This window comes from Cervus elaphus, chromosome X, assembly GCF_910594005.1.
Source record: "Cervus elaphus chromosome X, mCerEla1.1, whole genome shotgun sequence".
NCBI lineage: Eukaryota > Metazoa > Chordata > Mammalia > Artiodactyla > Cervidae > Cervus > Cervus elaphus.
The window spans coordinates 90315898-90337418 of NC_057848.1; the positions used below are offsets into that span (position 1 = coordinate 90315898).

Consider the following 21521-nt stretch of genomic DNA (forward strand, 5'->3'; position numbering starts at 1 on the left):
CATAGCAGTCACAGAGATAGATATTGTTGTTTTTCTGATTTTGTATCTGAGGAAATACATGTAAGAGGTGAACTAACTTACTTAGGGTCACATATCAAGAAATGGCAGGGTGAGAATTTTAAACTAGTACTTATCCAAGAGTCAATGCTCTTAACAACCTAAGCCCACAGATATACAAAATATATAATACAACATTTTATAGAACTAACACCAAAAAAAAAAAAAAACAGATTTCCTTTTTATCACAGGGGGTTGGAATGCAAAAGTAAGAAGTCAAGAGATACCTGGAAAACAGGCAAGTTTGGCCTTGGAGTACAAAATGAAGCAGAGCAAAGGCTAACAGGGTTTTGTCAAGAGAATACGCTGGTCATAGCAAGCACCTGCTTCCAACAACACAAGAGAAGACTCTACACATGGACATCACCAGATGGTCAATATCGAAATCAGATTGATTATGCTCTTTGTAGTCAAAGATGAAGAAACTCTATATGATCAGTAAAAACAAGACCAGGAGCTGGTTGTGGCTCAGATCATGAGCTCCTTATTGCAAAGTTCAGGCTTAAATTGAAGAACATAGAGAAAACCATGAGGTCATTCAGGTATGACCTAAATCAAATCCTGTATGATTATAGAGTGGAGGTGATAAATAGATTCAAGGGATCAGATCTAGTACACAGAGTGCCTAAAGAACTATGTACAGAGGTTTGTAATATTGTACAGGAGGCAGTGAACTACAACAAAAACATCCCAAAGAAAAACAAATGCAAGAAGGCAAAGTTGTTGTCTGAGGAGGCTCTACAACTAGCAAAAGAAAAGAAGAAAAGCAAAAGGCAAGGGAGACAGGGAAAGATATACCCAATTGAATGCAGAGTTCCAGAGAATAGCAAGAAGAGACAAGAAGGCCAACTTAAATGAACAATGCAAAGAAATAGAGGAAAACAAAAGATTTGGGAAAGACTAGAGATCTCTTCAAGAAAATTGAAGATATCAAGGGAACATTTCAAGCAAGGACCTAAAAGAAGAAGAAGAGATTAAGAGTTGGCAAGAATACACAAAAGTACTATACAAAAAAGGTCTTAATGACCCGGATAACCACAAGGGTATGGTCACTCACCTAGAGCCAGAGATTTGGAGTGTGAAGTCAAGTGGGCCTTAGGAAGCATTACTACAAACAAAGCTAGTGGAAGTGATGAAATTCCGACTGATCTATTTCAAATCATAAAAGATGATGTTAAACTTCTGTACTCTATATGTGTGCAAATTTGGAAAACTGAGCAGGGGCCACAGGACTGGAAAAGATCACTTTTCATTCCAATTCCAAAGAAGGGTAATGCCAAAAAATGTTCCAACTACCATACAATTGCACTAATTTAACATTCTAGTAAGGTTATGCTCAAAATCCTTCAACCTAGGCTTCAGCAGTATGTGAAGCCAGAAATTCCAGATGTAGAATCTGGGTTTTAAAGAGACAGAGGAACCAGACATTAAATTACCAACATTTGTTGCATAATGGAGAAATCAAGGGAATTCCAGAAAAATACCTCCTTCTGCTTCACTGACTATACTAAACCTTTGACTGTGTGGATCACAATAAACTGGAAATTCTTAAAGAGAGGGGAATACCAGACCACCTTAACTGTCTCCTGAGAAACCTATATGCAGGTAAAGAAGCATCAGTTAGAACCAGACATCGAACAACTGACTGGTTCAAAATTGGGAAGGGAGTAAGAGAAGGCTGTATATTGTCACCCTGCTTATTTACCTTATTTGCAGAGTACATCATGTGAAATGCTGGGCTGGATAGAGCACAAGCTGGAATCAAGATTGCCAGGAGAAATATCAATAACTTCAGATATGCAGAGGATACCACCCTTATGGCAGAAAGCAAAGAGGAACTGAAGAGACTCTTGATGAGAGTGAAAGAGGAGAGTGAAAAAGCTGGTTGGAAACCAACATTCAAAAAACCAAGATCATGGTATCTGGTCCCATCACTTCATGGCAATTAGAAGGGGACACATTGGAAGCAGTGACAGATTTTATTTTCTTGGACTCCAAAATCACTGTGGACAGTGACTGCAGCCATAAAATTTAAAAGACTTGCTGTTTGGAAGGAAAGCTATGATAAACCTAGATAGTGTATTAAAAAGCAGAGACATCACTTCTCTGACAAAGGTCTGTATAATCAAAGTGAAAGTGAAAGTCACTTAGTTGTGTCTGACTCTTTGTGACCCTATGGACTATACAGTCCATGGAATTCTCCAGGCCAGAATACTGGAGTGGGTAGCCTTTCTCTTCTCCAGGGGATCTTCCCAAGCCAGGGAGCAGACTCATGTCTCCCACATTGCAGGAGGATTCTTTTTTTTTTTTTTTTTGAAAATACTTTTATTCAACATATATACAATGCTAAATGATATCTTTACAGAGTCTATTAATATTAGCCAGTCATTGATGTTAGACTTCCCAGAGGAGCTCTTATACCACTAAGGCTTGTTTAAAGGTCAGTCATTTGTGACTATCAATTAATACAACATTTATAAAAGGCATATACCAAAATTGTAAATGAACATGCCCTTTGACTCTGTTCACTTTAGGAATTGTTCCTACAGAAAAACCTGGACAGATAGGCAAAGACATGTACAAGGGTCCAGTATAGGGATGGTTAAATTCTGATGCATTAATATGACTGAATCATATGTAAGTGTTAAGTAATTGGTGAGGCCTGGTATAGAAAACTGTGACATGTGCTATACAAGAAGCAGGTTGCAGAATAATGTGAAAAATATTACTGCCTATTATGTCTGTCCACATGAATTAAAGTTATAATAATTAGCATTTATTAAGCATTTACTATTAAGCACTACTCTTAATTACATTAGATGTATTCAGTAACTCATTTAATCCTCACTGTAGCCCTAGTTAGCTTTTAACCCCTATTTTAAAAGAAGAGTTTAATTCTTCAAGTTCATGGCTAATAAGTACCCAAGCCACAATTTGAACCCAAATCATCTGGCTTCCAGATTGCTCTACTGTGCCTCTCAAAAATATAAGGGAGAGTGTACTTTACTTTGACACACATCTACTATATCTGACTTTGATTCTAGAGTAAACATGTGATCTGCATTTGGGAAAAAAATTTAAAGTCAGCCACCTTAATTAGATGTCAAGTTCAAGCATTTAATTTTCCATTGAAAGTTTACCAAAACAGCAAATCCAAAGTTAGGGAAAACAGCTACATAAGACGAGCTTAATTTAGATTAAATATGTTGAGGCAGACATACCCATACACAGTACAAACCCCAGGATGATTCAATAGAGACTATTACTGGGTCTCATTCTTCAGGAATAGAGCTTTTCTGGTACTGTTTGTTGCCAGAGGCTTCCTCCTTACTTAACCAAATTTTGCAAACTATAAAGCATAAAGCAAGTTGGAATTTTCCCTCTCAAATATTTTTAAAGGAAAATACCCTTTATGTAGTCAAAAAGGGAAAGAACTTGCTATTAAATCTACTTGCCATGTCTGAACCATGTTACCCTGTCTGCACACCACCCCTTGGCTGTATCATCTCTTGACTGTACTAGCACCAGCCCCTCTAGGTCTGCTTGCCTCCCTCTAGGTTCTTCACAGGACAACCATAATGAGATTCTGAAAAAGAAAATTTGATCCTGTCATAGGCTTCCTCCTTTAAAATTCTTCCAAGAGCTTTTCATTGTTGTTGGGATAAAAACAAATATCCTTCAGGAGGCCAATAAGGCTTTGCAGCCTCTGGTTTCTGGACACTATTACAACTCCAGGAGGATTCTTTACCAGCTGAGCCACAGGGGAATACAGGAGTGGGTAGCCTACCTATTATCCAGCGGATCTTCCCAACCCAGGAATCGAACCAGGGTCTCCTGTGTCGCAGGTGAATTTTTTGCCAACTAAGTTATCAGGGAAGATTATATATAATCAAAGGTATGGTTTTTCCAGTAGTCATATACGGATGTGAGAGTTGGACCATAAAGAAGGCTGAGTGCTGAAGAATTGATACTTTTGAATTGTGGTGCTGGAGAAGATTATTGAGAGTCCCTTGGACTGCAAGGAGATCAAATCAGCCAATTCAATAAACCCTGAATATTTAATAAATATATTTAATAAATATATTAAATCAGAATATTCAATAAACCCTGAATATTTATTGGAAGGACTGAGGCTGAAGCTGAAGCTCCAATACTCTGGCCATGTCATGCAAAAAGCTGACTCATTGGAAAAGGCTCTGATGTTGGGAATGATTGAAGGTAAAAGGAGAAGGGGTCAGCAGAGGATGAGATAGCTAGATAGCATCATTGACTCAATGGACATAAATTTTAATCAATTCCAGGAGACTGTGGAGATCAGAGGAGTCTGACATGCTGTAGTCCATGAACTTGCAAAAAGTCAGTCACGACTTAGTGACTGAACAACAAGAACAAGGTAGATTGCTGTATGTGTCATGAAAGTCAAAAGTGATAGTCATTTGAAGAAAGAACACATCTTATTTGCAGCTCAAGTAGGACTAAGAAAACTAGTTCAGTTCTGAAGTACATAGGTATGCTTGAATGTTTGACTACAATTTTCATGAATCATGAAGTAGCTTCAAACCTACATCACAAATTAAATACTTCTTTTTTCGGTAAAATAAATATGGTCAAACAGAAAATGACCACAGAATCACAATGTCAAAGGTGAACCTTCCTCAAAATAAATTTGTAATAGCCAAAGAAAGTATCACAAGATACAAAACCAGAACCCCCAATTCTATTCATTCTCCTTATCTCCAATATAATCTTTATCTTCAGTCTGAGATCTTTTAAATTTTTCTTTTTCTGCTTGCAATTACATTCTTAATCTAGATTGTATTGATTTCCCCCCATCTCTTGTCTACTTTCTTACTGACTTTCCCACTGCTTCCCATCCCACAAATTTACTTAAATACTGTGTCTAAAGCTATTCTTATGAATCACATAGAGCACATTACTAGTAACTGTAGTGCTTTTCACATAAGGGATAACTTATTTAGCTTTTAGTCTGCAGGCAACATGTTAAATGTTCACCTAAATCTACTTAGTCTATTGTCTTCTATATATTTCCTTATCACTTTTTTTAACCATCATCTATACTTACATGTAAAAAGTAGCATCCCTATTCTTCACTGATTCCTATGAGTGCTTTAAAACTGCCTTCCGAAAACCTTTACTAGCAGATTGTTTTGGCCATAATCAGAGGAATAATGAAGTAGTTTTACTTCCTAGACAGTTATTATTGCTGATAAGTGTGAAATATCCTAGGACCCTCTTCTTCAGTCATTACATAAAAACCAAGGCAAGTAAAATAACATTTCCTTCTGTTATGGCATAAATGATTACTTTTGAATCATTCTGCTGACTACATGAAGATGTGACAGAAATAAGTGAGTTATTTTATGTAAATAATGAAATAGACATTCCAGAGTTGTATGTTACTATTCAGAGTAGGATAGTTGATTGCTGCAGTAATGAAAAGGAAGACCCAAAATCTCAGTGGCTTAACACATAACAGTTTATTTCTCACACTCAAAACATTCACCCCAAGTCCATCAGCTCTTCAGGGCAGGTCCCTTACAAACAGAGACTTAGAGATACAGGTTGCATCCATCTTGTAGGTACACCATTTAGAGCACACTGCTTTCAGGTCCACATGGCAGGTAAAGAGAGCTGGAGGGTCACATAGGACTTTTTACTGTACCAGTACTGAAACAACACATCACTTTTGTTTATAATTTCTCTGTAATCCCTCTGCTAGAAGTAATAAATGGCATTGCCTAACTACAGGGGCTGGGAAGTGAATGCGAGCACATAGATATTTGATAGCTGTTAATGTCTTTGCCACATTCTACAAATAACACATGCTTTTTAATATTTTAATAAAAAATAATTTTTGGAAAACTCTATATGGATAAAAATATCCCTTAAATATAATAGTTTTTATTTGCATATAGATATAGCTATATTTTAGGAAACAGCTACAGTTACGAAGTTTCAGTGTGACCTAACAAGGCATTACATTTATAATTTTCCAAGAATGTTACTGAGAGATTCTGGTGTATGCACTGCAAAAATTTGGGGAGTCAATATGTTACTTATCCACCAGATGTTTTCCATCTTTATAATAATTTTACTTCTGACTCAGGGGAGCTGACATAAAATCAGCTTAAAAAAATAGCTATCTATTCTCTCCTCATGCCAAAATACTTTGTACATATGACATTACAATTAGCACAGTATCTGTAATGGGTGTTTTTTAGGCATCAATTTATAATTCATATCACTCTGATATAAAATATGTAAAGCAAAAATAAATTTCAACTTATTTCAGCATAGTGGTAAACATGAATCAGCAACAAACATGAGGCAACAAACTCCAAATCTTAGTAAAATATGAAACAGATTACAATTTCCTAATTTAACTCCTATTTTAACTCAATATTAATGCTTAAGACAACAAATTTTTAAACAGCATACTAAGATTTTTGCAGTAGTTTTATGTAACAAGACTTGCTTATAGTAAACCAGCTTCAATATGAAGGCATTAAATATTTTCATAACTTTTTTTTTACATGCTAAATATTTTAGAAAGTATGCAATCAAACACAGTAATGAAATTAATATAGTAAGATTAAGAAATTAAAAACTTGAAACTTGTACCCTAAGCATAAATCATATTAAAAAAGGATTACTGATTATATAGAATGTCCCTGGATAATCAAAACTTAATAGTATAAAACATGCAAAACATTTCAGGATAAAGATTTATTAATAAAAAAATACCAGGGTCTATTTAAAATGATTCTCCTCCAAAGGGTATCAAAGTTAATTAAAATCATGTAACATTCTAACACTAAATATTATTCAGTACTGTTGAATTGGAGGTCAGTTTTATAAAACTGGGGTTTTACATATACTGTAAATTGTTGTCTTTCTTGTTCATGTGAAGCAGCATACATTACTAAGTAAGAAAAGAATGGATGCTCCACTAGCAAAAATAGGATGTGTAAGTATCAAAGGCACACTATTCAGCTCACCAAAGTGATAGCAAACTCTTTTTCCCCCACAAGCCCTTTCCCCATGTAAACAAAAGTTTATTAAGGAGAAAAGAAAAATAAACTAAATTTTAATCTTCAAACGTAAATATTTAGAGACATTAATGTTAAGTCCATGCTTCAAAAAGGTCAACTATTGTTGCCTGGGTATTTCTGAATATATTTTAAAGATGTATCCAAATTAGATACTTTCGACATTAGATACATTGTTTGGTCAGAATTATTTATCATCTAAAACGTCAATTTAATTCTAAACATTTTAACCACTAGTATGACAACACGATTTTAGCTCTCAGAGAAATTAGCCAGTGGAGGGAAAAACACGTAAACAAAACAAAACCCTACATTTAAGCTGCAGGCAACAATTACGGCACTTTCTGGCACAGTGGCATTTGACTGGCAACAAAGTCAGGAATAATTCTACTAACACAGGGAAACTCATGCATTTTGGTAAATATGCTCTAACACTCACAGTTGAATTTTCCTATAGACCTTCCTTGCTTTTTTCAACAGGTAAATCCTTTTTTCACTTGATACTATCCTGATTTGTGACTTGAACCTGATTTCTTTTTCTTCTTCTTACTATGTTTTTTGTGCTGTTTCTTTTTCTTCTTCTTTGCTTTTTCTTGCTCTTCACGTCTTCTCTTCTTTTTTGCTTGAATCTCCTCTTCATAATCTGATTCTGATGAGGACTCCAATGATAAAAGTTTATTCTCAGAACAAGTCTTCTTTCTTTTTTTGCTGAGACTTCTAATACACTTTTCTTTCTCTGTTTCATCCTTTGACTTCTTTTTCTTTTTCACAGATTCCTTGCTCTCAGATTCACAATCACATGGAGAGCTTTCTGATGATTTGTATGAATGGTTCTTCTTTTTCTTTCTCTTTTTTCCTTCTTTCTTTTCCTCACCTTCAGAATCTGGAGAATTGCTTGAAGAATCAGCGCTTGATGAAGAAGAAGATGAAGACCGACAAGATTTCTTCTTTTTCTTTTTCTTTCTTTCTCTTTTTTTGGATGAGCTCTCATTTCCACTTAATAATTTCTCTCTGCTTTTTTCTAGTTCCTTCTTCCAGTTCTCATTCATTTTTTCTTCAAATTCAGCTAATGCCTTGGAGCCTTTCTTTTTATTTTCTAATTGTTTCTTCACCTCTTCCCAGGTGGGCCTTGGTCGATTCAGATAATCTTGTATTGTTGGGCCTGCAGATTGAGATGGGCCCCTCCATCTGGCCATTGCTATAGGATTCATATAGGCCACCCGATTGTCCCGCTTCCCCATGGTGCCTGATGGTTCCCAGAGCAAACTCTCAGTTGCTAAAGAGAATAAAAACAGACACCCTCCTTAAATTCTTCATCTGCTGGTATACCAAGCAGGTTCCATTCTGTGAGAGAAGCAGATGGAATGATTACAAAACACTTTTAATATAAGACAAAGTAAGCACATAAGTTTAATTGTTCACTGTTTATCACATAGTATCGTAGAAAGATTTACAAAATCTTAGACCTTGAGAAAATATATACACAAAAGTTTTACATGTTTTAGACATTGTGGTGTAAATATAACATAAAGTGTTTTTCATATCTCATGTAAAGTTCTGACTGTTATCTAAATTTTACATAGCTATTTCTTTTTATATTGTATGGTACTTACCTTTTTTCTTTCTTTCATTCTGCCTTATATGGTATAACGGGAGAGAAATGTCTGTAGCCAAATTCTGTACCAGGCAGACCTTCCCCATTTCAGTAGAGTGCAGCACAACCCATTCCACTCTTTGACAGAAACCTAGGAGTCATGCCTGAAAAATCCTTCTCCCTCAATTCACATATCCAATTCATTAATAAATCTTGCTGTTTAAACCCCCACAACAAGAGGCCTCATGTTTGTTCACTTCTCTTCAAATATGCTGTCATCAAAATAGTGCAGGTACTGTCACCTGTCACTTGGATTATTCATCTCTCTTAGAGGCCAGGGACTGATCAGTGTTGTGCAGTGGATTATCTTATTTGGTCTCTAGACTAATTTAGAGGTTAGTCATAGATCAACGTCCTATGAAGTTGATCCTGTCATTATCCTATTATACAAATGAAGAAACTGAAGCTTAGAGAATTTGAGTAACTTGCATAAAGTGACATAATAAATGGCAAATGGTAAAACCAGGATTTAAATCAAGGCAGCATGAGGCCAAACCCTGCACACTTAACACAACATTATATTGCCTCTTGACATCAACTTCTTGACAGCCCTATTTTTTGCCCTTATTCTCTTCCCTTTCAGTCCCACACTGAAATCAGAAGGATTTTAAAATAGTCTAGTGGCTTTATATTTTAATGCTGCTTCTGTATCTGTCCCTTACACTCTTTATTCTTTATCACAGTTTCTTGCCTCTTTTATTCATAGCACTTAGAAAACTGATGATTATTTTCTTTATTGATTTGGATGTGTATTTTTGTGTGTGTGAATGCATGTGTGTGTTCACGTGCATATGCATGTGTGTATTCATTTCTAAATATAAGGCCAAGAAGGGTAAAGGTCACATTTGACCTGTCTTCTAGCTATGATGTTCCCAGTATCTTACTGGCATCTGGCCCACACTAAGTACTCAATAAATATTTGCTCAATAATAAACAAACAAATGAGTGGATTAATGGATGGGTAACTCTATGAGAGAGGTGCATTCAGAGAAGGCTCCTGGAGTTGGTGATGTCAGTACAAGATTTTGAAGAATAAATAGGAGTTCACTGAATAAATGAGGAACTGAAGGACATTCTAGGCAGAAGAAACATAAAAATAGTGGTATTATGAGTGAAAAAGGGGGAAATATGAGCCATACTAAGGAGATTCTACTGGAATTAATGAACAATTAGATACAAAGCATGAGGAAGAGAAAGGAATCTAGGGCAAGGTTCTGGCCTGTTGTTGTAGTTCAGTCACTCAGTGTCCAACTCTTTGCAACCCGATGGACTGCAAGGTGTCAGGCTTCCCTATCCTTCAGTATCTCCTAGTGTTTGCTCAAACTCACATCCATTGAGTTGGTGATGCCATTTAATCACCATCCTCTGTCGCTCCCTTCTCCTTCTGCCCTCAATCTTTTCCAGCACCAGAGTCTTTTCCAATGAGTTGGCTCTTCACATCAGGTGGCCAAATTATTGGACCTTCAGCTTCAGCGTCAGTCCTTCCAATGAATATTCAGGGTTGATTTACTTTAGAACTAACTGGTATGATCGCTTTGTAATCCAAGGGACTCTCAGCATTTCAAAAGCATCAATTCCTCGGTGGTCAGCCTTCTTTATGTTCCAACTCTCACATCCATAACATGACTATGGGAAGAAACATAGCTTTGACTATATGGACTTTTGTCATCAAAGTCATGTCTCTGCTTTATAACATGCTGTTTAGGTTTGTCATAGCTTTCCTTCCAAGGAGCAAAATGTCTTTTAATTTCATGGCTGCAGTCACTATCCACAGTGATTTTGGGGTCCAAGAAAATAAAATCTATCATTATTTTCAATTTTTCCACATCTATTTGCCATGAAGTGATGAGACTGGATGCCATGATCTTAGTTTTCTGAATGTTGAGTTTTAAGCCAGCTTTTTCACTCTCCTCTTTCACCCTCATCAAGAGGCTCTTCAGTTCCTCTTAGCTTTCTGCCATTAGAATGGTACCATCTGCATATCTGAGGTAGTTGATATTTCTCCTGGCAATCATGAGTCCAGCTTGTGATTCATCCAGCCTGGCATTTCTCATTATGTACACTGCATAATAGTTAAATATGCAGGTGACAATACACAACCTTGAAATAATCCTTTCCCAATTTTGAACCAGCCTGTTGTTCCATGTCTGGTTCTAGTTGTTGCTTCTTGACCTGCATACAGGTTTTTCAGGAGGCAGGTAGGGTGGTCTAGTATTCCAATCTCTTTAAAAAGTTTCCAGTTTGTTGTGATCCACACAGCTAAAGGCTGTAGCACAGTCATTGAAGCAGAAGTAGATGTTTTTCTAGAATTCCCTTGCTTTTTCTACAATCCAACAGATGTTGGCAATTTGATCTCTGGTTCCTCTGCCTTTTCTGGCTTGTGAGACAAGATAAAAGGCCAATGACTGGATAATATAGGAAATGACATAGACTTTGAGTAAAGTTCTAGGTTCAATGTTAGATTCATAAAGCTTGAAACATGTGAATGAACCTATATGTAGGAAATTGGATGTATGGGTGATAAAACTCTGGAATATGACCTGAGTTAGAGATACAGGATTGGCAGTCACTGCGTGTTGGCTAAAGTCATGAGAGAAAATTAAATTACCTTGAGGGAAGATTTCATATGAAAAAAGGTTTGAGCACTGTGTGCAAATGAACAACACACACAGGGCTGGCAGAGAAAGTAAAACTTACAAAGAAGACATCAGAAAATTAGCCAGAGTGGTAAGAGCTACAGCAGTATCAGAAAATAAAGTAAGGTCACAGAAAGAGAGTGGGGAGAGTAGAGTTTCAAGGCAAGGGCAATAATCCTTAAAGATTCGTAAATTTCACTTGAGGAACTTCTAAACATTAAAATTTGAGGAAAAAACCTAAATGTTCATCAATAACAAACAGGTTGTATGAATTATGGTACACACATACAGAAAGTTCACCAATGTAACTACTGATTATCTCTGCATAAGAGAAGGCATTATTTTCTTTTGTAAGTTTTCCTATACTATTTATTTTTTTTTTATGATGAACAGGTATTATGTTTAACTTTAAAAAAATCCAGGAAAAAAATGATGTTATGGACAATACTAAATCAAATAGGTCACATAAGATAAAATCTGAAAATGTCCATTATATTTGACTGTGAAGAAATTTTTAGTAACTTTTGCTAACACAATTTCAATTAATTAGGGCATAGACCAGATGACAGAAGGTTAAAGAGTAAATTGGAGGTGAGAAATTAGAGACATAGGATGTGTGTTAGTTGCTCTGTCATTTCTGACTCTGCAACCCATGGACTGTAGCCTGCCAGGCTCCTCTGTCCATGGAATTCTCCAGGCAAGAATACTTGAGTGGGTAGCCATTCCCTTCTCCAGAGGATCTTCCTGACTCAGACATTGAACCTGTGTCTCCTGCATTGCAGGCAGATTATTTACCAGCTGAGCCACCAGTGAAGCCCAAAGAGAGATGAAGAATTCTCAAAAAATGATTTTTTACTCTTGTTTGTTTTTATCATAGAAGAAACTTGAACATATTCAGAGGGTGATGGTATTTAAATAGAAAGACTTTAAAGAAGACAGGAAAGAGAGGCAATAATTCTTTGTGGCAAAACCAAAGAAGAAACAGAGAGGAATCAAAGGCATAGTTAGAGGATCTCCCTTCTTGAAAGAGCAGAGGAAAAGAATAAAGAGTATGCGTATAGGTTTTTTTTTTTTCTTTTGTTAGTGACAGGGGAGATGACAGGGGGAAATTTGAAGCATTTCTCACATAAGAGCCTTCATTTTCACTCAATCATACATGCCAAGGTCATCTGCTACGACTAACAGGTTGAGATAGCATAGGAGTTTTGAGAACATTAATTACAAATTTGAAATAACACCAGACAAGTGTTGTGGGAGGGCTTCAGACTTGCAGAATATGTGTGCTCTTTTCTCAGAAGATAATAACACCGAGAAAAAAAATAACAGCAACAAAGTCTCCTGCTCAGGTACTCTGTCTTAAAAGTACTGTGGCTTACTTTCTGTTTCTATTTTAGAAGAGAAAATTCATTTTCTTTATCTCTATTCATTTGTATGAAGTATGCTGATTTTGTATAAATATTAAATACAAATTGTAACAGCCTTGCTGGTGATCTAAGTGTTATAACAGTTATCTGTCCATTCATTTTTATAACAACTCCCTTTTGATCATCTATTATGCACCAGACACTATGCTATACCCCATGGAGATCATGGTCTAGTAAAGGTAAAAGTCATTACACAAATATCAAACAAGTGAGTATTAATTATAATCATGATTAGAATGATAAAAGAAAAACATAGGACATTATGAATAATACGTGAACTAATTTAGAATAGAAGGTCAACTCTGAGATACTAAAATACAAGTAACATGTAATCTGAGACCTGATGGATAAATTAGAGCTAGCTAGATGCATGTGACTAAAGAGTAAAGGAGTAATAAAAGAGCCAAAGTTGACTGTATGTTGCAAGCACAAGGAATATCAGATGCTAAGGCCCTGAGGTGAAAAGGAAAAGCCAAATGCAATGCATATATTCACATTACTACACTGTTGTAAACCAGTCATCATATCCACTTCTTCATGTTAAAGGTGATTGTATCAACACCATTTTTCATTGAACATGCTCAGGTGAAAGTCAATATGAATTCAAATTAACTTAAAGCATATTTTAATGTTTCACAGTCTTAATTTCAATTGTCACTATCATCAAGGCTAGTTATTTTAAAGAGCTACTCTATTTTACAAATCATTTCATTCAATTTTTTAATGATATGTCAAACTGTAGGCAATGTACTCTCTCTCACAGACATAGGGACTTCAGCTGAAAAATCTTTGCAAATAGTTGGCAATAGCTCTGAGACTTTAAAATATCCAACTCTTCTGCAAAGCTCTGGACATTTGGATGCAGCCTCTATTAAAAAAAAATTAATGTTCTTTATTACCACTAGTTAATGTAAGTTTAAATATCATGCTACTGAAATATATGCCTCATAAACCTACTTAAAGGCTTTAAGAAATCAATGAGTCTACTATATTATAAAATAATCATATGCACATATGCTAGCAAAGTAATGCTCAAAATTCTCTAAGCCAGGCTTCAACAGTACGTGAACTGTGAACTTCCAGATGTTCAAGATGGATTTAGAAAAGGCAAGGGAACCAGAGATCAAGTTGCCAACATTGCTGGATCATTGAAAAAGCGAGAGAGTTCCAGAAAAACATCTACTTATGCTTTATTGACAATGCCACAGCCTTTGACTGTGTAGATCACTACAAACTGTGGAAAATTCTTAAAGAGATGGGAACACCAGACCACCTGACCTGCCTCCTGAGAAATCTGTATGCAGGTTAAGAAGAAACAGTGAGAACTGGACATGGAACAACAGACTGCTTCCAAATAAGGAAAGGAGTATGTCAAGGCTATATGTTGTCACTCTGCTTATTTAACGTATATGCAGAGTACATCACGAGAAATGCTGGACTGGATGAAGCACAAGCTGGAATCAAGATTTTCAGGAGAAATATCAATAACCTCAGACATGCAGATGACACCACACTTATGACAGAAAGCAAAGAAGAACTAAAAAGCCTCTTGATGAAAGTGAAAGAGGACAGTGAAAAAGTTGGCTTAAAACTCAACATTCAGAAAACTAAGATCATGGCATCTGGTCCCTTTACTTTATTGCAAATAGATGAGGGCAACAGTGGCAGACTTTATTTTTTGGGGCTCCAAAATCACTGCAGATGGTGACTGCAGCCATGAAATTAAAAGACGCTTACTCCTTGGAAGAAAATTTATGACCAACCCAGATAGCATATTTAAAAGCAGAGACACTACTTTGCCAACAAAGATCTGTCTATTCAAAGCTATAGTTTTTCCAGTAGTCGTGTATGGATGTGGGAGTTGGACTATAAAGAAAGCTGAGCGCAGAAGAATTGATGCTTTTGACTTGTGGTGTTGGAGAAGACTCTTGAGAGTCCCCTGGACTGCAAGGAGATCTAACCAGTCCATCCTGAAGGAAATCAGTCCTGTGTGTTCATTGGAAGGACTGATGCTGAAGCTGAAACTCCAATACTTTGGCCACTTGATGCGAAGAACTGACTCATTTGAAAAGAGCCTGATGCTGGGAAAGATTGAGGGCAGCAGGAGAAGGGGATGACAGAGGATGAGATGGTTGGATGGTATCACTGACTCAATGGACATGTGTTTGAGGAAACTCCGGGAGCTGGTGATGGACAGGGAGGCCTGGTGTGCTGCAGTCCATGGGGTCACAAAGAGTTGGACACAACTGATAACTGAACTGACTGACATGACATATGCACACATATACCTACATATATGCTACCAATACCTTTAATTATCATTGTGTTCCGCTATTTCACACCAACTGATAATATATAGGATCGTCACAGTTTTATGGAATTCACAGATCAAATAAGAAAAAAAAGAGCATTTATGGGGATGTTTAATGATACTTGAAAATTTCCTGAAAATACTAGTTTTAGCAAGTATATAAAAAATGATATCTTTCTTCTAAATAAAACTCAAGCAACAACATATTCTATTCTAGTTGGTAGCATGACTGTTTTGAGGGAGAAATTATCCCTTATTTTGACTGGAATCAACATGATACAACGCTGTGCTATGTTAAAAGCCTTCACTTCAGGTGAATTCCCTCTAGCATAGCTGTGTCATGGAGCATTTATCACTCCAGAGAAAAGGTGTAGAATCTGAAATATTGCCTCTTTTTCTGTCTACAGAATTGTCAATTGACAAGGGATCAGTCTCTAATATCTTAAGGATGATACCAGAAATTTAGAGCAGGAATAAAATATTGCAAATACAAGAGATAAAATGGAAAAGAAAGGCTATGAGAGGATAAAGTTCTAAGTATAAATTTTAGCTAATTGTTTATTTTAAAGAAATGAGTACTTCACCCTCTTATTTCTCTTCAGTTCAGTTCAGTCGCTCAGTCGTGTCTGACTTTGCGACCCCATGAATCACAGCATGCCAGGCCTCCCTGTCCATCACCAACTCCTGCAGTTTACTCAAACCCATGTCCATCGAGTCGGTGATGCCATCCAACCATCTCATCCTCTGTCGTCCCCTTCTCCTCCTGCCCCCAATCCGTCCCAGCATCAGGGTCTTTTCCAATGAGTCAACTCTTCAAATCAGGTGATTCAGAAAAACAAATCATTGTTATTATTTAGCTTTTATGATGATGAAGTAAAATGTTTTTAAAAAAAACTTTCTGTTTTAGAATATCTTTAGATTTATAATAAAGTTGCAAGAATCCTTTGCATCTAGTTTTCTTATTGATAATGTCTTACATTACTATGTACATTTGCCACAACTAATGAACCAATACTGACACATTCATATTAACTAAAGTCTATTCTTTATTCAAATTTCCTTAGTTTTTAAGTTAATATCCTTTTTCTGTTCTAGGAATCTATCCAGTATACCATATAACATTTAGTAATCATGTCTCCCAGGCTCTTCTAGACTGGCAGTTACTCACAATTTTCTTCGTTGTGAGGAGTATTGATCAGATGTTGATTTTTCAGAACACTCTTCAATTTGGGTTTGTCTGATGTTTTTCTCATGTTTAGAATTAGACTGCAAGTTCTTGGAAGAAAGAACACAAGTAAAGTACAATTCTCATTACATTACATTGAGGGTACATGTGAAGGTGACTTATCATGATGTTAATGTTGATCACAAGACTGAGGTAGTGAATGTTTGCCAACTTTTTCCACTGCAAGATCATACATACTCTGTTTCCATACTGTACTCTTTGAAAGGATGTCACTATGTACAATCCACACTTAAGTAATGGAGACTTATGCTCTACCTCCTTGATGGGGAAATAGCTACATAAAATATTTGAAATCCTTGTGTATGGAGATTTGATCACTGTATCAGTATAGATCATGAGTTTTAATTAAGTTTATACTTCAGGCAATATTTCAATACTACTTTACTTATTTTGTTGTTGAAATTATTTCAGCGGCGGCCTTCAGGGGCTCTTTTAGTTGGCTCCTGTATCCTTTTGACACACCCTTTTCATTTTGTCTCCTAAATACTTCCTTACTTTCTCATTCTACAAGACACTCTAGGATCATCTTGTATATCCTGTGCATTAGCCCCCATTGGAATATTGCTGCTTCTGGACTCTTTCAGCAGACAGAGCTAGGAAATAGGAAATGATTTAAATTTATTCAATCATGTACTAAGCTTGAACTAAGTACCTGGCACTTGGATGACAAATATAAATTATTTGGAGATGGAACACAAAACACTGTGTTTACTATAATGTGGCATCTAGGTGACATGACTGACTCATCATCAATAGAGTCCATAGCATGGTTGTTTCTCAACTAGTAGGAATGGCACTCTCCTGCATACATTTCTGAAAATGTTTTAAAATTCTGAGTATAGTTAAAGAAAAGAGCAAAGGCCCTCAGAAGAACAACTTTGCCCCATTAACATTTTGCCCTAGTCAAGAAGCCATGAACAAAATAACAGTATTGTTTATAGTGTCAGCATCAATGTTTTAAGAAACACTCTGTTGAAAATGATTTTACACACACACACACCAAATTCAACTAAGCATTTGCCAAAAAGGTACTTATTTTGTCAGTGCACTTGATAAGTTTTGGATGTTCACTAATGATTTTCTTGAGTCTTCCTTGACAACAGATTTTGCCCTGTTGTGTGTGATTAGATGTAGTAACTCATGTTAACCAAACATCCTAGGACCACTGAAAATTCCAGTTCCTCTACTCAAGGGACCACCTTACATGAACCAGTGCTAACTGCATACTAGTTTCTTTCCATCTGTGTGATATGACTTCTATGAAAATAGACTCCTCAAATAAGATTTACCACATCTTTTCTCCCCATTGTCCCAATTTCTATTTAATAAATAAGTTTTATGTAAATCCTTGACAAGATACTTCAGGTCACAAAGCTTGTCTGTGCTTTTCAGCACTGAATATCTAAAATCAATCTCACTCACATCTCACCAGTTTTGTGAATGGAATTTAACTCATACATTATAAGTTCAAAGTGAGATAGAATTGTACCTTCCATTTATTCCTTATAATTTTATCTACATTTTGTGTTAAAAGTGATGTATTTTATATAAGAGAATCATGAGATGCTTACTGTGAATCCAAACTCAGTTGTAGTTTAAAATCTGTCAACTTTTCCCTGGATCTAGTTGTGCCAGTATACACTTGTCAGCTCTTCCAACAATGTATGAAAGATAAGTCCTAAGCATAGAAAGCAAACCAGGGAAGCTTTTATTTTGCCAGGGAACACAGTTCAAAACACATTTACTTATGCATAGCTTTAAATAACTTTAGTTGTTTTTTCATGTATCAATGCTTCAATTACTACCTTCTGTACTCTGCCACCCTTGCATGAATTTTTTAAAGTATATTTCTAAAACCAGAATAGATAATTTGATGTAATGTGTATATATGAATATACTGACTATAAACTAAAAGCAGCACAGCTAGGTGTATTTACTTGCCACCTCTCATCTCACAAATGACTACATATGCAAATTTCCTAAAAATTCAAAGGCCAGGTCATACAGACTTCTTATAATAACTAACTTATAGATGCTTATTTGAAACAATAATGAGGTATACTGAAAAGCATCGGAAAGTGTGAAAACTTGTATTAATAATACTTTAGTATGCTGGACTTGCCTGATTTGGAAAACCATGTGAAAGAGATAACTCAGTATTCATATCAAGGGGGAGAAAACTTAGTTTTCAATTCCAAGAAAAACGCTGAGGAAGAGTTGGCTTGATGAAGTCAGATTATTTTAGGAAAATTCACTAGGCAGGCTGTTTAACTTCACTGATGCAGCAATCATCATTAGAATTCAGTATCATTATAAAGGTGAAGGACCAGCTTCCCTATTAACTTACTGAGTGCTCTCAGACAAATTACATAACCTCTCTGTGTCTCAGGTTTCAATCCTGTCACCTGCTCCCAGGTTCAAATGAAATATTTTTTGGCCACAGTCTGAAAAGTATTAGAGTCTATATAAATGTAAAGACTTGATATTCCTATGACTATTTCCACCAATCATGTAATAATGATTACAATTATTCAGTATTCACCATGAACAGGCACTGTTCCAAGTGGTCTACATGGATTATCTCATTGAATTCTCACTACTTCATGAAGTAGATGCTATTATTTTCCTATCTGACAGATGAGCAAAGTCAGTCTCAGGAAGGTTAAATAATTTTTCCAATGTCTGATAGTAGTAGAGCCAAGATTGGACCCCTGGCAGACTGTTAAGCCTGCATTATTAAAGAATGTTATATCAATAGCATGAAAAATGGCTGCAAATTCTAGCTGAGGACTCTAAAGAAAATATGATGATTATTTGTAGCTGTACATCTGTCCCTTAAGTTCAGAAGGTCATAGGACAAATGCTCCCTTGAAAGAGCAGGAAAGTGTCTAATGCTAAAAATTTTAAATTGGTTGATAATATCAGTTTCTACAAATTGGGACAACCTGTAGCAGATGTTCTATTAATTGTCATATTAATCTAGAATTTTCAGATACATGAAGCATAAATCTTTCTTTAGTGTGGGAGTATAGCTTAAACTAGCCAATGTGTTTTTCTACATAACCATGTGGTGGATACAACTAACTTTAATGATAATGAAGATAACTTGAGAAAATAGAAATGTATAGAAAACTCAAAAACACCATTTCACTCACTATTTTCATTTCTTTCCTTACCCAACCTGGTTAACAGAGTTGCTAAAATGGACTGATTCAAGTTTTCCCATCTCTCTTCACATCTCCAAGTATGGGGATGCTTAAGGAACAGTGTTAACTATAATCAGCAAAAAGCAAATGGAAACTATTCAAATCAGCCTGGATAATCTATAAATTACTAACAGTTTCTTCCCTTTATAGTCCAGATTGTGTGTGAAAGTCGTTCAGTCATGTCACTCTTTGAGACATGAACTATACAGTCCATGGAATTCTCCAGGCCAGAATACTGGAGTGGGTAGCTGTTCCCTTCTCCAGGGGACCTTCCCAACCCAGGGATCGAACCCTGGTCTCCCGCATTGCAGGAGGATTCATTACCAGCTGAGCCACCAGAGAAGTGCAGTCCAGATTACTTATTACTTGTCTCTGTCCCTTTGCATGGCTGTATATGTTCCTGCCATGTATATGTAGAGTGTCACATAATTTCCTTTTCCCTCACTGGATTGCAGATTCCTAAAGAGTACAGACTGTAGTACTGCCCAGATTATCATGCTCTCTATCCACTACTTTCGCAGATATTCTAAGTCAAAGAATTTGCTAACCTGACACTTAACATGCCATATCAGTCATTTTTACCTATTTGTCATATCATTGCCAACAGCAGTTGTCATGCAGTAGTTAGGAATATAGGAAAGTTCCACACTAGAAAGTCAGCTGTTTTTACCTAGACTCCCCTGAATCATTTTCACCCTTTGACAGACACTGAAATAATCTGCCTATATTATTGTCTGAATCAGGAACCTGAAGATCTCAGTACATTTTCTTGATTTACTTCAGACTCAGTAACTCTAGATAACTGTTTTTCTCTATTGAAGGAGTCAATTCTAACCCCAATTGCTGAACAGCACTGAATGTGAGCATACAGATTACTTATGTAATTCTTTAACTCTTCTGATAAGCAGGCCTATCAAAATTTTGTCATCTATTTGGCTGATCTATTCCAAATTGTTTTAGCATGAAATTTCTCATCTTAAAAACAAATTTGACATCCTAAAAAATTAGAGAAACATCTAAAATGTGTATCTGCATGAGAGTGCTCAGTCATGTCTGACTCTTTGCTACCCCATGGACTACAGCCCACTAGGCTCCTCTCTGTCCATGAAAATTTCCAGGCAGGAATACTGGAGTGGGTTGCCATTTCCTCCTCCAGGAGATCCTTCCAACCCAGGGATTGAACCCGAGTCTCCTGCAGCTCCTGCATTGGCAGGCAGAGGTACCACTGAGCTACCTGGGCATGCTGTATGTGTATAGCATGCTGAAATGGAAGAAAACTTGCTTTCATCAGCTTGAATTACTGGATTATAGGTTTTATAAGGAAAAGATTTGTATGTACTGTGTTCACTACTGAAGCTCTTGAAAAACACATTAGCACAGAAACATGCTATTGTATCACTTAAACCAATGAAAACCACCTTGGGGCTTTTTCACCTCAACCACTCCATGGGAACTTCTGTTGTCCAGGACATTAATCACCTTCATGCCAGTAAATCTAATGATCAATTTTCATTTTCTATCTTAACTTCATCAATCAGCATCAATTGACACATTGGATTACTCCCTCCCTCCTCCTTGAACCACTTACCTTAAATGGCTTCCAAGATTATAAACATTCAATTTTCCTCTCACTTTCCTAGCTGCCTTTTTCCAATCTCCTTTTCAGGTGCTTCCACTTTGACCAAAGATAAGAAATGAGATAATATTTGTTAAAGTCTTTGCATAATTTGGCAGCAAGTTTTAGGTTATAGAAATAAAACTTAAAGCAACAACAACAAAAAGTAACCAAATTTGAAGAGATGTGTGACCAGAAGAAAAGGTTATTTTATTCAGGCAAAGTAATAACTCTCCTTAAAAGGTTATGATTAGCACTTTCTCACCATTATAGTTATTTATTCAACTGTAAATATCCACTAT

General features: G+C 36.2%; 1 protein-coding gene across 24 annotated transcripts in view; it reads right to left on the reverse strand.

The window, feature by feature from the left end:
* Nucleotides 1–5540: 5540 nt before the first annotated feature.
* The window catches only part of FAM133A (family with sequence similarity 133 member A), an 83080-nt gene continuing 67099 nt past the window's right edge, over nucleotides 5541–21521 (reverse strand). For 16 of the 24 annotated variants that reach the window (XM_043895885.1, XM_043895886.1, XM_043895881.1 and 13 more), the window contains 3 exons: nucleotides 21193–21279; nucleotides 16321–16427; nucleotides 5541–8471 (listed from right to left, as the gene is read on the reverse strand). In XM_043895885.1, coding sequence (XP_043751820.1) covers nucleotides 7631–8368 — 738 coding nt within the window. In that variant the 5' untranslated portion in view covers nucleotides 8369–8471; nucleotides 16321–16427; nucleotides 21193–21279 and the 3' untranslated portion in view covers nucleotides 5541–7630. Of the gene's footprint in view, nucleotides 8472–15736; nucleotides 15798–15907; nucleotides 15964–16320; nucleotides 16428–17969; nucleotides 18077–21192; nucleotides 21280–21521 lie in introns of those variants that run through there. The other 8 variants (XM_043895898.1, XM_043895896.1, XM_043895897.1 and 5 more) reach the window with 4 other exon arrangements.